At 46.8% G+C, this 24142-nt stretch overlaps 1 protein-coding gene across 4 annotated transcripts in view; it reads right to left on the minus strand.

Annotated features, from left to right (window-relative positions):
- LOC139558020 (serine/threonine-protein kinase Wnk-like) overlaps positions 1 to 24142 on the minus strand; it is a 118466-nt gene that overhangs the window by 7552 nt on the left and 86772 nt on the right. Inside the window, exons 9-21 of one of the 4 annotated variants that reach the window (XM_071373426.1) lie at positions 21676 to 21794; positions 21246 to 21446; positions 18342 to 20915; positions 16530 to 18311; positions 16036 to 16079; positions 15574 to 15703; positions 15347 to 15463; positions 14989 to 15090; positions 12122 to 12170; positions 8124 to 8282; positions 4565 to 7767; positions 4071 to 4320; positions 95 to 174 (exon numbers count right to left, since the gene is read on the minus strand). In XM_071373426.1, coding sequence (XP_071229527.1) covers positions 95 to 174; positions 4071 to 4320; positions 4565 to 7767; positions 8124 to 8282; positions 12122 to 12170; positions 14989 to 15090; positions 15347 to 15463; positions 15574 to 15703; positions 16036 to 16079; positions 16530 to 18311; positions 18342 to 20915; positions 21246 to 21446; positions 21676 to 21794 — 8810 coding nt within the window. Of the gene's footprint in view, positions 1 to 94; positions 175 to 4070; positions 4321 to 4564; positions 7768 to 8123; positions 8283 to 12121; positions 12171 to 14988; positions 15091 to 15346; positions 15464 to 15573; positions 15704 to 16035; positions 16080 to 16529; positions 20916 to 21245; positions 21447 to 21675; positions 21795 to 24142 lie in introns of all 4 variants that reach the window. The other 3 variants (XM_071373427.1, XM_071373425.1, XM_071373428.1) reach the window with 3 other exon arrangements.

The following is a 24142-nucleotide window of genomic DNA, read 5'->3' on the forward strand; positions in this document are numbered from 1 at the left end:
TACACTGGGTGGATATTTTACCATAATTCTTACACCTATCAGATTTCAGATCTATTGTCTAGGGGGCTAGTTTTTTTTTCTGGATGGGCCGTACCCGAAATCGTCCTTTGAGTGAGTGGGTAGGGTTGGAGGAAGCTCCCTCTCTGACTGCCTGGCTGCCTCTAGAGTGACCATCTAGTAAAAAGAGGGTGAATGAAAAACAAGGGGAAGAGAAAGAGAATACACAGAGAGACAAGGACACAGAGACAGGCATAGAGACAGACATTCACATGAGTGAGGACAAGGTAGAGCCACAGAGACAAACACACACAAAGAGGGACACACCGAAGCACAGAGATAAGACATGGACACACAGACACCACAAACACAGAAGAACAGAGTTAAAAATCATTGAATCACACGACATCACATCAGCATCAGCACACCACCCTGTGACTGTACAATAGATTGTATGCATTGTATACAAGCTAACAGTACATGCATGACTATGGGAAAGTGTGTGTACATTACGTTGATTTAGAAAACTATAGTATTTTTACAATGCTTTTCTGTCCTTTTATTACACGGACAGGAATAAACAAAAAGGTAATGATAAAGACAACTAAAGATACAGTACATCTACAATAAAAGCATGCTTAAATAAGCATGACATGTTATGGGATGTGGGGAAGTGTGGTAGATAAGTGATTAATCATAACATCAAATATAAATCTATTTTAGGGGAGGGGTCAGTTAGTTCAACGTTTGTATCAGTTTATCCCCACCCACCCACACACATCCATTCTCTCTCACACACTCATAGACAGTGTCCCAATAACATACTACACCCCACACTAACATCACACGTCAATCAACCAATCAACATCAATTAATCAACCAATCAATTCATTGATTGACATTATGAATTCACTTGGATAAACAGTGATGTTGTCCGTGTTGTATGATATTTGGCAGCTCTTAAACAGAAAGTGTGTATATCACAGGAGGTTGGTGGCACCTTAATTTGGGAGAACGGGCTTGAGGTAATGACTGGAATTGGTGGAACGGTTTCAAATACATCAAACACGTGGTTTCCAGGTGTTTGATGCCATTCCATTTGCTCCGGTCCAGCCATTATTATGAGCCGTCCTCCCCTCAGCAGCCTCCTGTGATACACACAGATGTTGAACATAAGGTATGTAACGTGCTGTATGTTCATGCTAAATCTACAATAAACATTCACATATAACTAAACTACAGTGGAACAACTAATACATGCAAGCATAGCAGTCTTCTAAAACAATGTGGCTTATTGGCTCAGCCTTATATTTTATTGTTTATTTTCTTTTTATTTAACCTTTATTTAACTAGGCAATGTGCACAATGTATAGTCAATTATGATGTCACTATAATCTAGGATATTACATACAGAACATACTGGCAAGCAATTGACTCATTTATAAAGCATTGCATAATGTATTGCATTTCTAATGGGGTGATTGTCATGACATTTGCCAAGTGTGAGTGAGCACTCAAAGTGTGAGGTGCTCAGTCTGAGCAGGTGAAGCGTAGAGCAGTGTGTGGTTGCTATGTGGTGGGCACTGACTGAGCAGTGTGCAGTGGCCTTTACCCTCTGAGAGCAGAGTGGGGGTGTGGTGGGGCTGGTGGGGGTCATAAAGGGGTCTAATGCTCTCATATCCTGGGTGCAGCAAGTAGCCAAGCGCAATTCTGATATCCAGAGTTACATATGTAAACTCATTATCAGCCTCCTTATATTGCCCATCTCTTTCTTCCTCTTCTCTCCTCCTCCTCATCCCCATCTCTCTCTTTCTTCCTACACTCTCCTCCTCATCCCCCATCTCTCTCTTTCTTCCTACACTCTCCTCCTCATCCCCCATCTCTCTCTTTCTTCCTACACTCTCCTCCTCATCCCCCATCTCTCTCTTTCTTCCTACACTCTCCCCTTCTCTCCTCCACCTCTCCCCATCTCTCTCTTTCTTCCTACACTCTCCCCTTCTCTCCTCCACCTCTCCCCATCTCTCTCTTTCTTCCTACACTCTCCCCTTCTCTCCTCCACCTCTCCCCATCTCTCTCTTTCTTCCTACACTCTCCCCTTCTCTCCTCCTCCTCATCCCCCCTTTATCTTTCATCCTACACTCTCCACTTTCTCCTCCTCTTCACCCCCATCTCTCTCTTTCTTCCTACACTCTCCCCCTCCTCATCCCCCATCTCTCTCTTTCTTCCTACACTCTCCTCCTCCTCATTCCCCATTTATCTTTCTTCCTACACTCTCCCCTTCCTCACCCCATCTCTCTCTTTCTTCCTACACTCTCCCCTTCTCTCCTCCTCCTCACCCCCCATCTCTCTCTTTCTTCCTACACTCTCCCATTCTCTCCTCCTCCTCATCACCCCATCTCTTTCTTTCTTCCTACACTCTCCCCTTCCTCACCCCATCTCTCTCTTTCTTCCTACTCTCCTCTTTTCTCCTGCTCCTCATCCCCCATCTCTCTCTTTCTTCCTACACTCTCCCCTTCTCGCCTCCTCCTCCTCCCAGTACATCACAGGGGCCAAGCGTCCTGCCATCCAGGACCTATATACTAGGCAGTGTCAAAGGAAAGCCCAAAAAAGTGTCAAAGACTCCAGTCACCCAAGTCATAGACTGTTTTCTCTGCTACCGCCCGGCAAGTGGTACCGGAGCGCCAAGGCTAGGACCAAAAGGCTCCTTAACAGCTTCTACCCCCAAGCCATAAGACTGCTGAACAATTAATCAATTGGCCACCGGATTATTTACATTGACACCCCGCCTCTCCATTTCTTTTTTACACTGCTGCTACTCGTTGTTTATTATCTTTGCACAGTCACTTCACCCCTACCTACATGTAGAAATTACCTCAACTAACCTGTACCTCCGCACATTGACTCAGTACCGGTGCCCCTTGTATATAGCCTCGTTATTGTTATTTTATTGTGTTACTTTTTATTATTACTTTTTATTTTAGTCTACTTGGTAAATATTTTCTTAACTCTTTCTTGAACTGCACTGTTGGTTAAGGGCTTATAAGTAACCATTTCACGGTAAAGTCTACACTTGTTGCATTCGGTGCATGTGACAAATAAAGTTTGATTTGATCCCCCCATCTCGCTCTTTCTTCTCTCTTCTTTTCTACATTATTCTGGCCTAATGCAGGCCCAGGCAGGGTGAGTAACCCCCCTCATGCAGGCCCAGGCAGGGTGAGTAACCCCCCTCATGCAGGCCCAGGCAGGGTGAGTAACCCCCCTCATGCAGGCCCAGGCAGGGTGAAGAACCCCCCTCATGCAGGCCCAGGCAGGGTGAGTAACCCCTCTCATGCAGGCCCAGGCAGGGTGAGTAACCCCTCTCATGCAGGCCCAGGCAGGGTGAGTAACCCCCCTCATGCAGGCCAAGGCAGGGTGAAGAACCCCCCTCATGCAGGCCCAGGCAGGGTGAGTAACCCCCCTCATGCAGGCCCAGGCAGGGTGAGTAACCCCCCTCATGCAGGCCCAGGCAGGGTGAGTAACCCCCCTCATGCAGGCCCAGGCAGGGTGAGTAACCCCCCTCATGCAAACAAAAAAGATAGCCAAATAATGCAGTTAAGCCATTCTGCAAAACAAAACAATTCAAAACAAAAGAGTAATGTTTCATGTAGCGATATCGTCAACACCAACACTATACAACAAAGACAATCTTATAACAATATAAATACAAGAAAATTATAATACTACAGTTACTTATTACCAAAAGATTAGTTAAAAAATAACAAATAAATAATCATTCCTGTCAAGATAAGATTAGCAGAAATTACAGAACTATGTTACACTATACAGAATTACACTAAACGTAACTAGACAACATTTGTATTTTAGATAAACACCCCAACCAACAAAAACCCCATTCAACCTCTCTCTCTCTCTCTCTCTCTCTCTCTCTCTCTCTCTCTCTCTCTCTCTCTCTCTCTCTCTCTCTCTCTCTCTCTCTCTCTCTCTCTCTCTCTCTCTCTCTCTCTCTCTCTCTCTCTCTCTCTCTCTCTCTCTCTCTCTCTCTCTCTCTCTCTCTCTATATATAAACACGCTACCTTGCTTGACTCTGGGCTTCTTGAACAAGCTGGCGGAGTGGCGCAGTTTGCACGCCCAGCTTTTGAATTTGCGAGTCCAGGATTTCTTGCTAACGGGATTTCTGATACTAGGACATGTCAGGTTTAGGCCAAAATATCCACCTCCTGCATTATGCTGTGGCGGTCCATGGCCCAGGGGGATGGGGTGCAGATTGGGGGGCCACGTAGTGACTTCTCCTGGGGTACTGGTGTCAGAGTGAGAGGGGGCAGCCTGGAGGGGATAGGTAACATAGCGATAAGGTAAGAGTGGCTGCAGCCATGGGGGTAATGGTAGAGACACTCAGAGAGAAAAGGAGAGATACTGAAATATCATGAGTACATTACAAGAACCATAGCATCGAAAAATACATGTATCTATCAATTTATAACAACAAGGCAATCAAAGCAGTGATCTTTACTAAATGTTTCAGGAAGAAGTCAATCAAACACTATTCAGATATGTCAACCTCACTTACAAGAACGGTGGGTTCTCCAGGGATAGGCGGTGGCCCGGCAGAGTCTCCATGTGGCGGGGCCAGGGGAGAGGAAGGGGGGGAGGCGGAGGAGAGAGACGGGGCGGGCTGCTGCTCCACCGGGCCTGTTGGAGGAGCCTCCTCCCCCACTCCTCTCCCCCTCTCCAGGTCAGGAGAGGTAGAGGAGGAGCGGGAGGAGGTGGAGGAGGTGGTGGAGGAGGAGGAATGAGGAGAGGTGTCTGAGGAGGAGGAGGCAGGAGTAGGGAAGGAGGAGGGATGGAGCGAGTGCGGCTCCGAGGATTCATCCCCTCCTGCCGATGTGGAGGCTGCTGACACTGCGGTGGGACCTGCGGTAGAAACCACAGCAGCTCCCCCCGTCACAGCTGCCCCACTACTATACTCCTGATACAACAAGTTCCTCAGCTTTTCATCCAGAGTCTTAATGCGGTTGTCTACAAACTCGATTTTGGGAGGGCCCTCGCTGTCCGACTCAGCCACAGAGGATGGTTGAACCGGGGAGGGTGTCAGGGTGAGGGAGAGAGGGTGTAGGGGGGCATCGGAGGTTGTGTTAATGTTGAGGGGCAGAGTAGAGTCTGAGGAGTGGTGTAGAGGTGCAGAGTGACTGACTTTATCCTCGGTCACAATGGCCTCCCATGTAGACAGCTCCCACTCTGACTGTTGGAACGACGGCTGCTCCTGCTGGGGCACCTGATGCTTCTGCTGAGGGTTAACCTCTTGTTGCTGTTGTTGTTGTTGTTGTTGATGAGCTTGCTGTTGTTGCACCAGTGCCATGTTTAGTAGCTGTACTGGTTGTTGTTGGACATACTGTTGGTTCACTGACTGGGCTAGCAGCGCAGGTTGCTGCTGCAACACATCTCCCTGTATGGCAGTTCCAGCCATAAAAGACTGTTGTTGTTGTTGTTGGAGCATTTCCTGTTGCTGCTGAATATCTAGTGCCTGTTCCAGACCTAACTGTTGCTGATGCTGTTGCTGCAGGTCAATCGCTGCCTGTTGCTGTTGTTGTTGTTGTTGTGGTAACTGGTGTAGCTGTGGCTGTTGTTGTTGTGGTAGCTGTGGCTGTTGTTGTTGTGGTAGCTGTGGCTGTTGTTGTTGTGGTAGCTGTGGCTGTTGTTGTTGTGGTAGCTGTGGTTGTTGTTGTTGTGGTAGCTGTGGCTGTTGTTGTTGTGGTAGCTGTGGCTGTTGTTGTAGTGGTAACTGGTGTAGCTGTGGCTGTTGTTGTGGTGGTAACTGGTGTAGCTGTTGTTGTTGTTGTTGTGGTAACTGCTGTAGCTGTTGTTGTGGTAACTGGTGTAGCTGTTGTTGTTGTGGTAACTGGTGTAGCTGTTGTTGTTGTTGTTGTGGTAACTGGTGTAGCTGTTGTTGTGGTGGTAACTGGTGTAGCTGTTGTTGTTGTGGTGGTAACTGGTGTAGCTGTTGTTGTTGTTGTTGTGGTAACTGGTGTAGCTGTTGTTGTTGTTGTTGTGGTAACTGGTGTAGCTGTTGTTGTGGTAACTGGTGTAGCTGTGGCTGTTGTTGTGGTGGTGGTAACTGGTGTTGCTGTGGCTGTTGTTGTGGTGGTGGTAACTGGTGTAGCTGTGGCTGTTGTTGTGGTAACTGGTGTAGCTGTGGCTGTTGTTGTGGTAACTGGTGTAGCTGTGGCTGTTGTTGTGGTAACTGGTGTAGCTGTGGCTGTTGTTGTGGTGGTGGTAACTGGTGTAGCTGTGGCTGTTGTGGTAACTGGTGTAGCTGTGGCTGTTGTAGTGGTAACTGGTGTAGCTGTGGCTGTTGTTGTGGTAACTGGTGTAGCTGTGGCTGTTGTGGTAACTGGTGTAGCTGTGGCTGTTGTTGTGGTAACTGGTGTAGCTGTGGCTGTTGTAGTGGTAACTGGTGTAGCTGTGGCTGTTGTGGTAACTGGTGTAGCTGTGGCTGTTGTAGTGGTAACTGGTGTAGCTGTGGCTGTTGTTGTTGTGGTGGTAACTGGTGTAGTTGTTGTTGTGGTGGTAACTGGTGTAGTTGTTGTTGTGGTGGTAACTGGTGTGGCTGTGGCTGTTGAGTGTGTAACTGTGTGTTGCACTGTGTGTTCTGCATTTGGACAGGCAGTTGCTGTATCTGTTGTTGTAGTGCCAGTGGCAACATCTCTGTCTGTGGTTGCAGGGACATACACTGTTTTTGTAATGGCTTTGTCTGACTGAGCTGGGGCTGTAAATGTAGCTGAGACTGCTGCTGCTGCTGCTGTTGTTGTTGTTGTTGTGGCTGTAGTTGTTGCTGTTGCAGCATCTGCAACTGTTCAATAGATTTTTGCAACGCTTGTTGCTGCTGCTGCTGCTGCAGTTGTATCTGCTCTTGGTACACTTGCTGTTGTTGCTGTACCTGTTGGAGTTGCACAGCCTGCAGGTTTTGTTGTTGTTGTTGCTGTTGCTGCTGCTGTACCTGTTGCATTGTCTGGAGCTGCTGTTGTAACTGGACCTGGGCCTGAGGCAGGGCTTGAGGCTGGGCTGCCATGCACTGAATCTGAGGCAGGGCCTGAGGCTGGGCTGCCATGCACTGAATCTGAGGCAGAGTGTTTTGCTGCTGCTCCAGAACTGCATGGCTGGCAGGAGGAGAAGCCACATCTGTAGCCACAGCCACTGGAGGGTGGATGGAGCCGGTGAATGAGTGGCCCCCACCAGACACACACTGCCCTGGGGCTGCCACCGTTACTACATCCCCCAGGCTTGGGCCTTGGCCCTGGCTCACCATGGAGCAGGTCAGAGCTTCAGTTAGACAGCATGTGGCAGAGGGAGCAATGGTGGCAGAAGCAGCTAACATGGCGGGGACTGGGAAGTTGGTAGCGGTGTTTGGGACATGGGTTGGAATGGAGGATGTTGCTGTGGTTGTACTGGAAGTTTGGTGGATGGAAGCCTGCAGGTCTAGGCCAGCTGAGGCAGCGGGGACTGGGTGTAGGACTGAGGCAACAGCTGCACTAGTAGAAGCCAGGTCAGAAACACTTCTGTCAGAGGCAGCAGAGGCAGTCGTGTCAGGAGTGGGGGCAGCAGTGGCTGGGGGGGCAGACATGGAGGCAGGGGTAGGAACGGTGGAGACGCAGGTGGAGGCAGGGGGGGAGGAGGCAGAGGCCAGGGCACACAAGGTGGAGGTGGGGCAGATAGGAGGAGAGGAAACCATTTCAGCAAAGGAGGAGTCCGATCTCTGGGATCCTCCATCCCACTCTAGAGTATGGCGACCAATCAAAGCAGACCAGAGAGAGGAGGTACAGAGGGTTAGTTGGTGTTACTCAACAGACAGAACCAAACACAGCTGAATGTACCCTCTTCACACTACTGAGCAGAGCCCAGCCGTACTACGCTGGCCTGGTTACGCTTCCACCCTAGTTGCTGGAACTGTGTGAGAAAATGTACATTTTCTGTACAGTGCATAGCCCGTTAATGGAGCAGGACACTAACTGCACAAGAAAATATTTCAACCCCTACTGGTTTTCAGGAGGGCTTGGTAGTGTGAAAAGGGTATGACTGCCCAGTGTTAAATGACTGTTAGCCCAGGCCCAGGTGTCATCCTGTTACTGTACCTCGGTCAGTGTCTGTAGACTGAGGCACCCTGACCTCGCCGGGCGAGAGAGGTGGAGGGGTTGACGCTCCTCCCTGGTTTGATGTGGAGTCTCTGTGTCTGATTGTCTGGTTGATGAAGAACCTCCATCTGCCCACCGGAGACGACTGTTCCCCGTCCACTGGAACATAAAATAATATATAAAAAGTCCCACTTTAAACTAACTACAAATTTCAAGGTTTCCTTAAACACTTTATAAAGCCTACATAGATGTTTTAGAAGTCATTCAGAATCATTCATAATGATTTTTTCAAGGGGGGTTCTGAATCCACTGGCAGACAGAGAGAAATAACATAAAAAAGGTCCCACTTTAAACTAACTTCAACTTTCAAGGCATCATCAACACTTCATAAAGCCTATAGCAGGGATGGGGGTGAGGGCCACAAAAGATTGGAATTCCTCATGAAGGGTCGCAGTGGCTTGCGAGTCTGTGTACCCACATCCACACCCACACAGTCAGAGCTAACTCTAGCCTTTTGGGGGACCTAAGCTTGTTGCCACCGCCATGAACATTTTTCAATGTTACAACAACTCATTTCATGCAATTCTACACATTTTGCCATAAAGTGGAGAGAAATGTTTGCAGTTTTTAATATGATATCTGAGTGAGAGTGACTAACAAAAATCAATGGTGGCCCTGTGGTCGGTAATTTGACCATGATTACTAAAAGTTTAAATAGCTGGCCGCTGAACTAACTTACCAATCCAAAACATTTTTAGCTGACATGAGCTAATTGACAGTCACTGACATAACAAGAGAAAAACTGCTGATGCACAACCACATTTTGAAATTGCACCTGGTGTATTCTACTATTCTAACTCTCAACAGTAAATTCAGACCCGTCTAAGTTCTGATTTTATTATTTTTATAAATAAATATATACACAGTTGAAGTCTGATTTTTACATACACCTCATCCAAATACATTTAAACTCAGTTTTTCACAATTCCTGACATTTAATCCTAGTAAAAATTCCATTGTCTTTGGTCAGTTAGGATCACCACTTTATTTTAAGAATGTGAAATGTCAGAATCATAGTAGAGAGAATGATTTATTTCAGCTTTTATTTCTTTCATCACATTCCCAGTTGGTCAAAAGTTTACATACACTCAATTAGTATTTGGTAGCATTGCCTTTAAATTGATTAACTTGGGTCAAACGTTTCGGGTAGCCTTCCACAAGCTTCCCACAATAAGTTGGGTGAATTTTGGCCCATTCCTCCTGACAGAGCTGGTGTAACTGAGTCAGGTTTGTAGGCCTCTTTGCTCGCACACGCTTTTACAGTTCTGCCTACACATTTTCTATAGTATTGAGGTCAGGGCTTTGTGATGGCCACTCCAATACCTTGACTTGGTTGTCCTTAAGCCATTTTGCCACAACTTTGGAAGTATGCTTGGGGTCATTGTCCATTTGGAAGACCCATTTGCGACCAAGCATTAACTTCCTGACTGATGTCTTGAGATGTTGCTTCAATATAGCCACATAATTTTCCTGCCTCATGATGCCATCTATTTTGTGAAGTGCACCAGTCTCTCCTGCAGCAAAGCACCCCCACAACATGATGCTGCCACCCCCGGGCTTCACGGTTGGGATGGTGTTCTTCGGCTTGCAAGCCTCCCCCTTTTTCCTCCAAACATAATGATGATCATTATGGCCAAACAGTTATATTTTTGTTTCATCAGATCAGATAATTTCTCCAAAAAGTATGATCTTTGTCCCCATGTGCAGTTGCAAACCGTAGTCTGTTTTTTTATGGTGGTTTTGGAGCAGTGGCTTCTTCCTTTCTGAGCGGCCTTTCAGGTTATGTCGATATAGGACTCGTTTTACTGTGGATATAGATTATTTTGTACCTGTTTCCTCCAGCATCTTCACAAGGTCCTTTGCTGTTGTTCTGGGATTGATTTGCACTTTTCGCACCAAAGTACGTTCATCTCTAGGAGACAGAATACGTCTCCTTCCTGAGCGGTATGACGGCTGTGTGGTCCCATGGTGTTTATACTTGCGTATTATTGTTTGTACAGATGAACATGGTACCTTCAGGCATTTGGAAATTGCTCCCAAGGATGAACCGGACAATTTTTGGCTTGGTTGATTTCTTTAGATTTTCCCATGATGTCAAGCAAAGAGGCACTGAGTTTGAAGGTAGGCCTTGAAATACATCCACAGGTACACCTCCAATTGACTCAAATGATGTCAATTAGCCTAACAGAAGCTTCTAAAGGCATGACATAATTTTCTGGAATTTTCCAAGCTGTTTAAAGGCACAGTCAACTTAGTGTATGTAAACTTCTGACCCACTGGAATTGTGATACAGTGAATTATAAGTGAAATAATCTGTCTGTAAACAATTGTTGGAAAAATTACTTGTGTCATGCACAAAGTAGATGCCCTAACCGACTTGCCAAAACTATAGTTTGTTAACAAGAAATTTGTGGAGTGGTTGAAAAACGAGTTTTAATGACTCCAACCTAAGTGTATGTAAACTTCCGACTTCAACTGTATATATTTATAGTTTGGGGTCACTTAGAAATGCCCTTGTTTTTGAGAAACCGACGCTTCACAAGTCCTCAACTGGCGGCTTCATTAATTAGAACCCGCAAAACACCAGTCTCAATGTTAACAGTGAAGAGGTGACTCCAGGATGCTGGCCTTCTAGGCAGAGTTGTAAAGAAAAAGCCATATCTCAGATTGGCCAATAAAAATAAAAGATTAAGACGTGCAAAAGAACACAGACACTGACAAGTCCAGCATCCCGGAGTCGCCTCTTCACTCTTGATGTTGAGACTGGTATTTTGCGGGTACTATTTAATGAAGCTGCCAGTTGAGGACTTGTGAGGCGTCTGTTTCCCAAACTAGACACTCTAATGTACTTGTCCTCTTGCTCAGTTGTGCACCGGGGCCTCCCACTCCTCTTTCTATTCTGGTTAGAGCCAGTTTGTGCTGTTCTGTGAAGGGAGTAGTACACAGCTTTGTACGAGATCTTCAGTTTCTTGGCAATTTCTCGCATGGAAAAGCCTTCATTTCTCAGAACAAGAATAGACTGACAAATTTCAGAAGAAAGTGCTTTGTTTCTGGCCATTTTGCGCATGTAATCGAAGCCTTGTCTAAAGAAGGCCAGTTTTATTGCTTCTTTAATCAGAACAACAGTTTTCAGCTGTGCTAACATACTTGCAAAATGGTTTTCTAATGATCAATTAGCCTTTTAAAATGATAAACTTGGATTAGCTAACACAACGTGCCATTGGAACACAGGAGTGATGTTTGCTGATAATGGGCCTCTGTACGCCTATGTAGATATTCAATAAAAAAGCTACCGATTCCAGCTATAATAGTCATTTACAATAATTAACAATGTCTACACTGTACTTCTGATCAATTTGATGGTATTTTAAATGGGCAAAGAAAATTGCTTTATTTTCAAAAACAAGGACATTTCTAAGTGACCCCAAACTTTGGAACGGTAGTGGATGTATGTATATATTGTTTGTTTTGTTTTTGGAAATTGATCCTGGCCTACAGAGATGCTTGACTGGGGTGCTGGAAGATAAAGAGAAATCCTGTATAAAAAGATCCCACTTTAATGAGAAAAAGGCTAAAGGAAGCTGCCTTAAACAGAAATCATTCATAATGCTTTATAAAGAAGGGCAAAAGGGTTAAGCCACATTTGTCAAAGCACCACATACTATGACCATGTATAGTCTAGTATAAGAGAGCATGATGACCCTGTCCCTACCCCGGCTTCACCAAAGATGGACACAACTCTTCACCGTCTTCACGGTCAGCCTCTTAAAATCTAAATTCAGGGACTGGATACACCCTGACCGAATCACATTGCCTCCCAAACGGCACCCTATTCCCTATATACTGTAGTGCACTATTTTTTATAAGGGGTCATAGGGATCTGGTCAAAAGTAGTGCATCATATATGGAATGAGGTGCCATTTTAGACTGTAACTCACTTGCTGTGCCTGTTGGAGTGCTCACATGCAGCTGTTCCATAGAGCCAGTCTTGGTGGGACAACAGGAAGACACAGAACAGACCATGTTAACATAAACTCAGCAAAAAAAGAAACGTCCCTTTTTCTGGACCCTGTCTTTCAAAGAAAATTCGTAAAAATCCAAATAACTTCACAGATCTTCATTGTAAAGGGTTTAAACACTGTTACCCATGCTTGTTCAATGAACCATAAACAATTAATGAAAATGCACCTGTGGAACGGTCGTTAAGACACTAACAGCTTACAGACAGTAGGCAATTATGTCACAGTTATGTCACAGTTATGAAAACTTAGGACACTAAAGAGGCCTTTCTAAAGATGCCCAGGGTCCCTGCTCATCTGCGTGAACGTGCCTTAGGCATGCTGCAAGGAGGCATGAGGACTGCAGACGTGGCCAGAACAATAAATGACAATGTTCGTACTGTGAGACGCCTAAGACAGCGCTACAGGGAAACAGGACAGACAGCTGATTGTCCTCGCAGTGGCAGACCACGTGTAACAACACCTGCACAGGATCGGTACATCCGAACATCACACTTGCGGGACAGGTACAGGATGGCAACAACAACTGCCAGAGTTATACCAGGAACGCACAATCCCTCCATCAGTGCTCAGACTGTCCGCAATAGGCTGAGAGAGGCTGGACTGAGGGCTTGTAGGCAGGTCCTCATCAGACCTCACCGGCAAGAACGTCGCCTATGGGCACAAACCCACCGTCGCTGGACCAGACAGGACTGGCAAAAAGTGCTCTTCATTGCAGAATTGCGGTTTTGTCTCACCAGGGGTGATGGTCAGATTGAGGAATGAGCGTTACACCGAGGCCTGTACTCTGGAGCGGGATCGATTTGGAGGTGGAGTGTCCGTCATGGTCTGGGGCGGTGTGTCACAGCATCATCGGATTGAGCTTGTTGTCATTGCAGGCAATCTCAACACTGCGTTACAGGGAAGACATCCTCCTCCCTCATGTGGTACCCTTCCTGCAGGCTCATCCTGACATGACCCTCCAGCATGACAATGCCACCAGCCATACTGCTCGTTCTGTGCGTGATTTCCTGCAAGACAGGAATGTCATTGTTCTGCCATTGCCAGCGAAGAGCCCGGATCTCAATCCTATTGAGCACGTCTGGGACCTGTTGGATCGGAGGGTGAGGGCTAGGGCCATTCCCCCCAGAAATGTCCGGGAACTTGCAGGTGCCTTGGTGGAAGAGTGGGGTAACATCTCACAGCAAGAACTGGCAAATCTGGTGCATTCCATGAGGAGGAGATGCGCTGCAGTACTTAATGCAGCTGGTGGCCACACCAGATACTGACTGTTACTTTTGATTTTGACCCCCCCCTTTGTTCAGGGACACCTTATTTCATTTCTGTTAGTCACATGTCTGTGGAACTTATTCAGTTTATGTTTCAGTTGTTGAATCTTGCTATATTCATACAAATATTTACACATGTTAAGTTTGCTGAAAATAAATGCAGTTGACAGTGAGAGGACGTTTCTTTTTTTGCTGAGTTTACATATACAGGCAGAATTACATGGTAAAAAATCTGATTAGTTACGGTTGCTCCAATACATTAGCTACTGTAAGGGCCCCTGTATGTTCTCCATACACCATAAACATATGACATTAGCTCTCTGTATGTTCAGTGTTCACCTTGCAGGATGGAAACGTTGTTTGTTTAGTAATAAAGGTACAGGGTGGAGCTCATGAGTGTGCAGGCTCTACTTCTTTTATTTTTGCCGTACTATAAAACATGGCTCCTGACATATTGTTTCCATGATGGTAGGAGAAAATGACCAGACAGACTATAGACATGTTTCAAGGCAACATTATATTCAAAGCATGACATATTGTACCCTGTCTGTACTATGTGTATGGTGTTCAACATTAAAAACTGTATGTCTGTAAAGATTTAGAGTAGAAAAGAGCCAAACAGACATTACATAATGGTTACGTCCCAAATGGCACCCTTCCTATCTCCCTATGTAGTTCACTACTTTCAACCAGTGGCCATAGGGTTCTGTAGTTCACTACTTTTGACCAGTGGCCATAGGGTTCTGTAGTGCACTACTTTTGACCAGTGGCCATAGGGTTCTGTAGTGCACTACTTTTGACCAGTGGCCGTAGGGTTCTGTAGTGCACTACTTTTGACCAGTGGCCATAGGGTTCTGTAGTGCACTACTTCTGACCAGTGGCCATAGGGTTCTGTAGTGCACTACTTTTGACCAGTGGCCATAGGGTTCTGTAGTACACTACTTTTGACCAGTGGCCATAGGGTTCTGTAGTGCACTACTTTTGACCAGTGGCCATAGGGTTCTGTAGTGCACTACTTTTGACCAGTGGCCATAGGGTTCTGTAGTACACTACTTTTGACCAGTGGCCATAGGGTTCTGTAGTGCACTACTTTTGACCAGTGGCCGTAGGGTTCTGTAGTGCACTACTTTTGACCAGTGGCCATAGGGTTCTGTAGTGCACTACTTTTGACCAGTGGCCGTAGGGTTCTGTAGTGCACTACTTTTGACCAGTGGCCGTAGGGTTCTGTAGTGCACTACTTTTGACCAGTGGCCATAGGGTTCTGTAGTGCACTACTTCTGACCAGTGGCCATAGGGTTCTGTAGTACACTACTTTTGACCAGTGGCCATAGGGTTCTGTAGTACACTACTTTTGACCAGTGGCCGTAGGGTTCTGTAGTGCACTACTTCTGACCAGTGGCCATAGGGTTCTGTAGTGCACTACTTTTGACCAGTGGCCGTAGGGTTCTGGACATAAGTAGTGCACTATGTAGGGAATACAGTGTCATTTGGGATGCAACCAAAGCTTTCAAACCAGACCTGTTGATGTGTGAGGAGAATTTCCTGCGTTCTCTTGACAATGGACCTCAGCTCTTCCACGAATGTCTCTTTCTCTGATTCACGGACAAAATCCTCCTCCACCTACACAAGCCATTACAGATACACAAATTGATACACAAAAGAACACACTTTTTAAAACTAAACTTAATGCACCAAACAAAGGCTGCATGGGGAATTTGGCATTAGATCAAATGAGAGTGCTTGCTGCAAAAATCCTCATCCCATCCAATATAATATAATTAAACATTAATATAATCATATGTAATATATCCAAACAGGCTTGTGGTGCTATAATCCCATACAATGTCCATGTATAACTGTGTGTTGGTCTAGTCACCATGTAATCTGCAATGTCTTCAGGTGCGTCTCCCTCGGTGTCAAACTTGAAGGTGACCATCTTGTTACTGTGGGTTTCCAGCTGACACTCCACCATGTTGTCCCCAGAGCCGGACACCTACGGAGCACAGGAAGAGAAACCATGTTGTTCTGTCCAATGTCTTGGACACAAAAATGTCTTGGACATGACCATTTCTTTAGAAATCTTTACTATTAGGGATACTATACCTGAATCATGGTCAGTTGAAATGCATGTAATCCTTTTTCTGGCCCCCGATAGGACAATCTCCTCTGAGACTTCACCCTCTCTATTTTCCCATTGGCCAACATCTGTAAATCCCCATCGGCTGGAACAGAGCTGCGGTCAAATGAATAGTACTCCTATTGTTAGTACTTCATGTACAGTATTGGGCATAACCTTTTCTAACATGGAAGAGGGCTTGGCATTCAAAATGAAAAACAAACGAGCAGTATAAAATTGACAACCGGTCCGTAGCCCTTCCCCTTGGCCTTAACCCTTGGATGATTGCAGATTTGAAGGGTCTGGATAGGTATAAACAGTGTAGTGGTAAAGCATCCGCCATATCACTTCCACCTTATAGATGTGCTAACATTGACGTGACAGGACCAGGGGGCTAGAGCTAGGCAGCGAATTGGGACCAACGTTGAGAGTAATGATGTGACACATACCCTGAAGTGGAGTGTCTCTCTGTGCCAGACTGTTTCGGACTCTCCTGTAGGGCCACATAGATAGAGACAGACACACAGACAGACCAACGAACACACAAATACATACAGACATTCAGAAAACAACAAAAACCCACAAAGAAAAAATACATACAAAATCATTATTTGACTAATAAAAATAAAACTGAATTGGGAATAAATAAAAAATGACTGTATTTTAATGTAAGTTAAAGGAAAACACTTGATCATGTTGTTGTAGTACTGGTAAGTTTAAATCAGAACAAGTACCATACAAATGTACTTAGCGTAACTGAGTAAAAGGAGATTTTCTTCAACAAAAAAAACCAATGTGTTATATTCTGTATCTTAAAAAGGGTGCGGCCCTTGGATTGCTCTCTACTGTATACACATTTCTAGAACCGGCTGGTTATTGGCTGCAGATAGTGGTAGTAGTGGAACAGTCTGCTGTAGTGGTAGAGTGGCATGCACTTCTGTACCTGAGCAATGCTCAGCAGAGCAGGGTCACAGTCTGGGAGCGAGGTTGAGGTTGGGGGCAGCAGCGAGGGGGCGTTAGAATCAAGGGGCTGGGCAGCAGCGGCGGCAACAGGCGGGAGAGAAGTGGGGCCCGGGGGACCATCAGCCAGGCCATGCAGGGTTAGCTGACTCTCTGGTGGGGTGGGCTGGGTCTCTGGGCCAGGGGTAGCAGGATGGAGGGGTGGCAGGAAGGCAGGGTGGGGGTGAGATGCTGTATGAGTGGGGCAGGGGGACATGTGTGGAAGAGGGAGGAAAGTAGCCTGGGGGGGATTCGGAGGGTGCTGTTGCTCGGTGGTGGCAGCCTCCGATGTGGCCTCAGCGAGCTGGGTCTCGGTGTGGACCTTCGTCTGGGCCAGTGTCTGGGTGTGAGTGTTTGCGAGAGCTTGCATGGCCGTCTGGGTGTGTGTGTGGGCGGGTAGCGGCTGCGTCAGCTGAGCCTGGTGCTGGGGGGATGGTGGAGGACCTCCTGCTCCTACCTGACTGTAGAGGGGTAGGGCTCTAGTCTGAGTCCCGAGCTGGGGCACGTTACTGGGGACTGCTATCTGTGCTGGGTTAACAGTGGGCTGCTGGGGCATCAGATGTGCGGGGATCTGAGGAAGCGGAGAAGCCAGTTGACTTGGGTTGAGAGGGGGAATTGAGACTTGCTGCTGCTGAGGGGGAAGGGACTGCAGAGCCAGCTGGATGGGGGCTGGAGCTTGTCCAGTCTGTTGTTGTATGTGTTGGGACGAAGCAGAGACCAAGGTGTTAGGGGCTAGGACCTTGGCTGCAGGGGCTGAAAGGACAGTTCCAACACCAACAGATCCAGGGGACAGCATCATCTGCTGGTTCTGCAGCATGGACTGTTGTTGATCCATCAGTATCTGCTGTTGCTGTTGTTGTTGTTGTTGTGGTACTTGTTGAGTGATGTCCTGTTGTTGATCCATCAGTATCTGCTGTTGCTGTTGTTGTTGTTGTTGTTGTGGTACTTGTTGAGTGATGTCCTGTTGTTGATCCATCAGTATCTGCTGTTGCTGTTGTTGTTGTTGTTGTTGTGGTACTTGTTGAGTGATGTCCTGTTGTTGATCCATCAGTATCTGTTGTTGTTGTTGTTGTTGTGGTACTTGTTGAGTGATGTCCTGTTGTTGATCCATCAGTATCTGCTGTTGCTGTTGTTGTTGTTGTTGTTGTGGTACTTGTTGAGTGATGTCCTGTTGTTGATCCATCAGTATCTGCTGTTGCTGTTGTTGTTGTTGTTGTGGTACTTGTTGAGTGATGTCCTGATGTTGATCCATCAGTATCTGCTGTTGCTGTTGTTGTTGTTGTTGTGGTACTTGTTGAGTGATGTCCTGTTGTTGATCCATCAGTATCTGCTGTTGCTGTTGTTGTTGTTGTAAAACTTGTTGAGTGATGTCCTGATGTTGGTGTTGGACTGGCTGCATGGTTTGCTGTTGGGTGGGCTGAAGTGCAGTGACATACTGCGGTGCCAATAGGCTGGCCGGAGCCTGGTGCTGGAGTTGAGGCTGCACCACCTCTGGAAGTTGAACACTGGGCTGCACTAGAGACTGGTGCTGGGGTTGAGGCTGGACCTGGCTTTGCATGAGGGGTATTGAGACTGGAGGTTGGGGTTGGACCAGAGCTGTGCTCTGCTGCTTAGGAGGCATCATCTGAGTCTCAAGAACTTCTGGAATCTGAGTCTGAGTCAGGGCCTGGGTTAGGTGCAAAGGCTGGGGAGTCTGCTGGATAACTGACTGCCCTGGCGCCTGGGCCTGTATTAGAGCTGGCATCTGATGGGGGGCCTGTATTAGAGCTGGCATCTGATGGGGAGCCTGTACCAGAGGAACCTGAGGCTGGATAGGGATCGGAGGACTTGGTGCCTGGATTGGGGCCACCATGTGAGATGGAATCTGGACCTCGATCATCTGGGGCTGGGCTTGGTGTGGAGGCTGAGGCTGGGCTTGGAGTACTGGGACTGAGACATTACCCTGGCTCTGAGGGTGAGCTTCATTCCGAGCTTGAATCTGGGCCAGGACTTGGGCATGGGCTTGCACTACAGCCGGTAGAGCTTGGCTGGAAATCTGTAGCTGAATGGCTACAGGTATCACTTCCTGACCCTGGGCGGCCATCTGAGCTTGGACCTGAATGGCCTGTATAACCTCTGCTGCTGGTATGGCTGGGGCTATAAGGGGGATCTGAGGCTGAGGTTCAATGACAGAGCTCTGATGGTGCTGCTGATGTTGCTGGGCAACGTATGCTTGTTGTTGTTGCTCCAGTAAGATAGGTTGTTTTTGTTGCTGTTGTTGTTGTTGTTGTTGTTGTATCAGCACCACTTGCTGTTGTTCTGTCAGTTGCTGCTGGGTTAGGCTAGTGTGACTAGGTGGAAACAAAGCAGGGTTTTGCTGTTGTTGTTGCAACATACATACATCAATCTGTTGCTGTTGAATCAATCCTTGCAGCTGCTCACATTGTTGCAGATTTAAAGCGGTCTCTTGTTTCTCGCTTTGTTGTACTTGAATTATGGCGGTTTGCTGGTGCTGCTGGGTTTGCCCAGTCTCTTGCTGTTGTTGAATCTGTTGCTGCTGCTCTTGTAGCAAACCCTGTTGGTGAATTCTCTCCGCTTGTTGTTGCAGTAGCAGTGCCTGCTGTTGCCGTTGTTGTTCAATCTGTTGTTGTAACAGAGCTTGCTGCTGTTGTTGCTCCAATTGCTGCTTCTGTAAAATCACCTGTTGCTGTTGAAGCTGTTGCTGTTGTAGCATGGCTTGCTGTTGTTCCAACTGTTGCTGAAGCACAGCCTGCTGGTGCTGTGGGTTGACTGGATGACTGACGACCGCCTGTTGTTGTAGTTGGGTCGGTTGTTTCAGCACAGCTTGCTGTTGTTGTTGCAGCTGTTGTAAATCCATTTGTGGTTGTTGTATCTGGCTCACTTGGTGAGCCTCCAGTTGTTGTTGTTGTTGATGCTGTTGTTGCTGTAGGAGCGCTTGCTGTTGCTCTAGCTGGTGCTGTTGTAGTTGTGCCTGTTGTTGCTGTTGCTTTAAGGCTTGCTGTTGCTGCTGCTCTTGTTGCTGCTGTTGTAACAGCGCTTGCTGCTGCTGTTGCTCAAATATCTGCTGTTGTAACAACGCTTGCTGCTGCTCCAGTTGGTGCTGTTGTAGTTGCGCCTGTTGTTGCTGTTGTATCAAAGCCTGTTGCTGCTGTTGCTCAAGCTGCTGTTGTATGTACCCTTGCTGTTGTTGTTCTAGTAACATTGCCTGTTGTTGTTGCTGATGTTCTATCTGGTGTTGTTGGTGTAGTAACAATATTTGCTGCTGTTGCTGCTGCTGCAGTTGTTGCTGCTGTTGTTGCTGTACGTCGATTTGCGGTGGTTGCGCATAGGCTTGGGTTTGATCCAATTGCTGTTGCTGCAATGACAACCCCTGTTGTTGATGCTGCTGTTGTTCCATTGATTGTTGTTGTTGTAAGGCCTGATGCTGCTGTTGTTCCATTGATTGTTGTTGTTGTAAGGCCTGATGCTGCTGTTGTTCCATTGATTGTTGTTGTTGTAAGGCCTGATGCTGCTGTTGTTCCATTGATTGTTGGTGTTGTTGTAAGGCCTGATGCTGCTGTTGTTCCATTGATTGTTGATGTTTTAAGGCCTGATGCTGCTGTTGTTCCATTGATTGTTGTTGTTGTTGTAAGGCCTGATGCTGCTGTTGTTCCATTGATTGTTGTTGTTGTTGTAAGGCCTGATGCTGCTGTTGTTCCATTGATTGTTGTTGTTGTAAGGCCTGATGCTGCTGTTGTTCCATTGATTGTTGTTGTTGTAAGGCCTGATGCTGCTGTTGTTCCATTGATTGTTGGTGTTGTAGTAAGGCCTGCTGCTGAACCAAAGCTTGCTGCACATACACTTGCTGCTGTGGCTCAGTAGTTTGCTGCTGTTGGATTGCTATAGTCTGCTGTTGCTGCTGCTGCTGTTGTTGTTCCATCTGTTGCTGTATCAGTACCGCCTGGTTCTGGGGAATTACACTGGCCTGTTGTTGATGTTGTTGTTGATGATGCTGAAGCAGGGCGGCTTGTTGAGCCTCCATTTGCTGCTGCTGCTGCTGCTCCATCAGCATCTGTTGTTGTTGTTGTTGTTGAACAATGGTCTGCTGCTGTGGGATCATGTCAGGCAGTGCTTGCTGGGTTAAAGGCTGGGGTGTCATCTGGATGACATTGGGAGTGACGTTGGCCTGGGCCTGTTGTGGAAGAGGGACCATGGCCCCCACTCGTCCTGTTGGGTCCCCCGCTAACATGGGAGCTGGGAGGATGTTGAGCTGGGCTTGGGGGGAGACTGGGGGTGCGTAGGACAGGGAAGGGGCCATTAGTGCAATCTGTGACCCATCTGAGTGGTATGACTGAGATTGTTGGTGGATGGTAGTCGCAGGGTGACAGAGGGATGGTCAGGTGGGCAGAGGGAGTTATGGTAAGAGGGGAGAGGGAGGATTGAGGTGGAGAGAGAAGGTAAGTGTAAGTATTAATCATATGATTTAATCAAAGAATTATAAACAGTTTTAGAGAACATGAAAGCATAATTATGATAATTGGAATTGTCATTATTGGTAAAGAACATCTGATAAAATATTAAGGTGATGATTTAAGAGTTATTTGGGAAGGTTCAAACTGTTTTGAGGGTAACTGTGGTGTTTTTGAGAGACCAGAGTCGATAGAGATGCATATCCACTCACCTGTGAATACTGCTGTGGTACACCTGGTGAAACCTGTGTTGGCATGGCAACAGGCTGAACGTAAGTCTGCTGACCATCAGAAGCCCCACCACCACTTTGGCCAATGGACATGCCGGAAATCCCACTACTCTGACCAATAAGCACATTCGGAACTCCTCTGCTCTGACTAATTGGGAACATTTTGGTGTGGGCCAAAATTGCCTAAAAATAAATAATAGACAATATAAGTTAACGTGATTGCAGGGTTGCTGAGTGAAAATAAGATTTCAATCTCTTTGTAAACTGGATTGTCCAAAACAGGAACAACCATAACACTGTGTATGTTCCAAATAGCACCCTAGACTCTACATGGTGCACTACATGGCCCTGGTCAAAACTAGTGCACTACATAGGGAATAGGGTGCTATTTTATATGTAGCCATAGACTTGCCGAAGCAGCAGCAGGGAGGTTGGATTGAGAAAGCACGTAGGACTCCCGTTGCTGAGGGTACGCCTGGCTCTGGCCATTGGCATAGGACTCACAGCTGGCTGAAACAATGCTCTCCCCTCCTGAAGTAAATACAATGGGAGGTGTAAAACAATACATTTTGGGGGGATATTGAAATTATTTCATACACATTTTTTTATACTGGTATCATTCTGTCCACAATCCCAAAATATGTGTATCTATTACATGTTCAATATACTTTGTTTGATGTTGTTACGGTGGTAGGTACTGTATATACACTAATGCCGCGTTCAAATCAACTGGGAACTCTGAAGAATACGAGGTCAAATCATGACGTCAGTGATTTTCAGGTCGGAAAGTCAGAGCTCTAGAAAGAGGCCCGAGTTCCAAAGTTGGAATTCCGAGTTGCATGACCGTTCAAATCGATATTTCCCAGTCTGAGCTCTTTTTTTCCCCGAGTACCCAGTTGTTTTGAACGTGGCATTTGTATACAAAACATTAGGAACACCTGCTCTTCCTTGACATAGACTGACCAGGTAAATCCAGGTGAAAGCTATGATCCATTATTGATGTCACTTGTTAAATCCACTTCAATGTAGATGAAGGAGAGGAGACAGGTTAAATAAGGATTTTTAAGCCTTGAGACAATTGAAACATGGATTGTGTATGTGTATGCCTTTCTAATCGACCTGGCCCGGGTACCCTGGAAGGATATTGACCTCATCCCGTCAGTTGAGGATGCCTGGTCATTCTTTAAAAGTTACTTCCTCACCATATTAGACAAGCATGCTCCGTTCAAAAAATGCAGAACTAAGAACAGATATAGCCCTTGGTTCACTCCAGACCTGACTGCCCTCGACCAGCACAAAAACATCCTGTGGCGAACTGCAATAGCATCGAAGAGCCCCCGCGATATGCAACTGTTCAGGGAAGTCAGGAACCAATACACGCAGTCAGTCAGGAAAGCAAAGGCCAGCTTTTTCAAGCAGAAATTTGCATCCTGTAGCTCTAACTCCAAAAAGTTCTGGGACACTGTAAAGTCCATGGAGAACAAGAGCACCTCCTCCCAGCTGCCCACTGCACTGAGGCTAGGTAACACGATAAATCCGTGATAATCGAAAACTTCAACAAGCATTTCTCAACGTCTGGCCATGCCTTCCTCCTGGCGACTCCAACCTTGGCCAACAGCCCCGCCCCCCCGCTGCTACTCGCCCAAGCCTCCCCAGCTTCTCCTTTACCCAAATCCAGATAGCAGGTGTTCTGAAAGAGCTGGAAAACCTGGACCCATACAAATCAGCTGGGCTTGACAATCTGGACCCCCTATTTCTGAAACTGTCCGCCGCCATTGTCGCACCCCCTATTACCAGCCTGTTCAACCTCTCCTTCGTATCATCTGAGATCCCCAAGGATTGGAAAGCTGCCGCGGTCATCCCCCTCTTCAAAGGGGGAGACACCCTGGACCCAAACTGTTACAGACCTATATCCATCCTGCCCTGCCTATCTAAGGTCTTCGAAAGCCAAGTCAACAAACAGATCACTGACCATCTCGAATCCCACCGTACCTTCTCCGCTGTGCAATCCGGTTTCCGAGCCGGTCACGGGTGCACCTCAGCCACGCTCAAGGTACTAAACGATATCATAACCGCCATCGATAAAAGACAGTACTGTGCAGCCGTCTTCATCGACCTGGCCAAGGCTTTCGACTCTGTCAATCACCATATTCTTATCGGCAGACTCAGTAGCCTCGGTTTTTCTAATGACTGCCTTGCCTGGTTCACCAACTACTTTGCAGACAGAGTTCAGTGTGTCAAATCGGAGGGCATGCTGTCCGGTCCTCTGGCAGTCTCTATGGGGGTACCTCAGGGTTCAATTCTCGGGCCGACTCTTTTCTCTGTATATATCAATGATGTTGCTCTTGCTGCGGGCGATTCCCTGATCCACCTCTACGCAGACGACACCATTCTGTATACTTCTGGCCCTTCCTTGGACACTGTGCTATCTAACCTCCAAACGAGCTTCAATGCCATACAACACTCCTTCCGTGGCCTCCAACTGCTCTTAAACGCTAGTAAAACCAAATGCATGCTTTTCAACCGTTCGCTGCCTGCACCCGCACGCCCGACTAGCATCACCACCCTGGACGGTTCCGACCTAGAATATGTGGACATCTATAAGTACCTAGGTGTCTGGCTAGACTGCAAACTCTCCTTCCAGACTCATATCAAACATCTCCAATCCAAAATCAAATCTAGAGTCGGCTTTCTATTTCGCAACAAAGCCTCCTTCACTCACGCCGCCAAACTTACCCTAGTAAAACTGACTATCCTACCGATCCTCGACTTCGGCGATGTCATCTACAAAATAGCTTTCAATACTCTACTCAGCAAACTGGATGCAGTTTATCACAGTGCCATCCGTTTTGTTACTAAAGCACCTTATACGACCCACC

The sequence above is a fragment of the Salvelinus alpinus genome, chromosome 28 (genome assembly GCF_045679555.1).
Source record: "Salvelinus alpinus chromosome 28, SLU_Salpinus.1, whole genome shotgun sequence".
In the NCBI taxonomy this organism is placed as follows: Eukaryota; Metazoa; Chordata; class Actinopteri; order Salmoniformes; family Salmonidae; genus Salvelinus; species Salvelinus alpinus.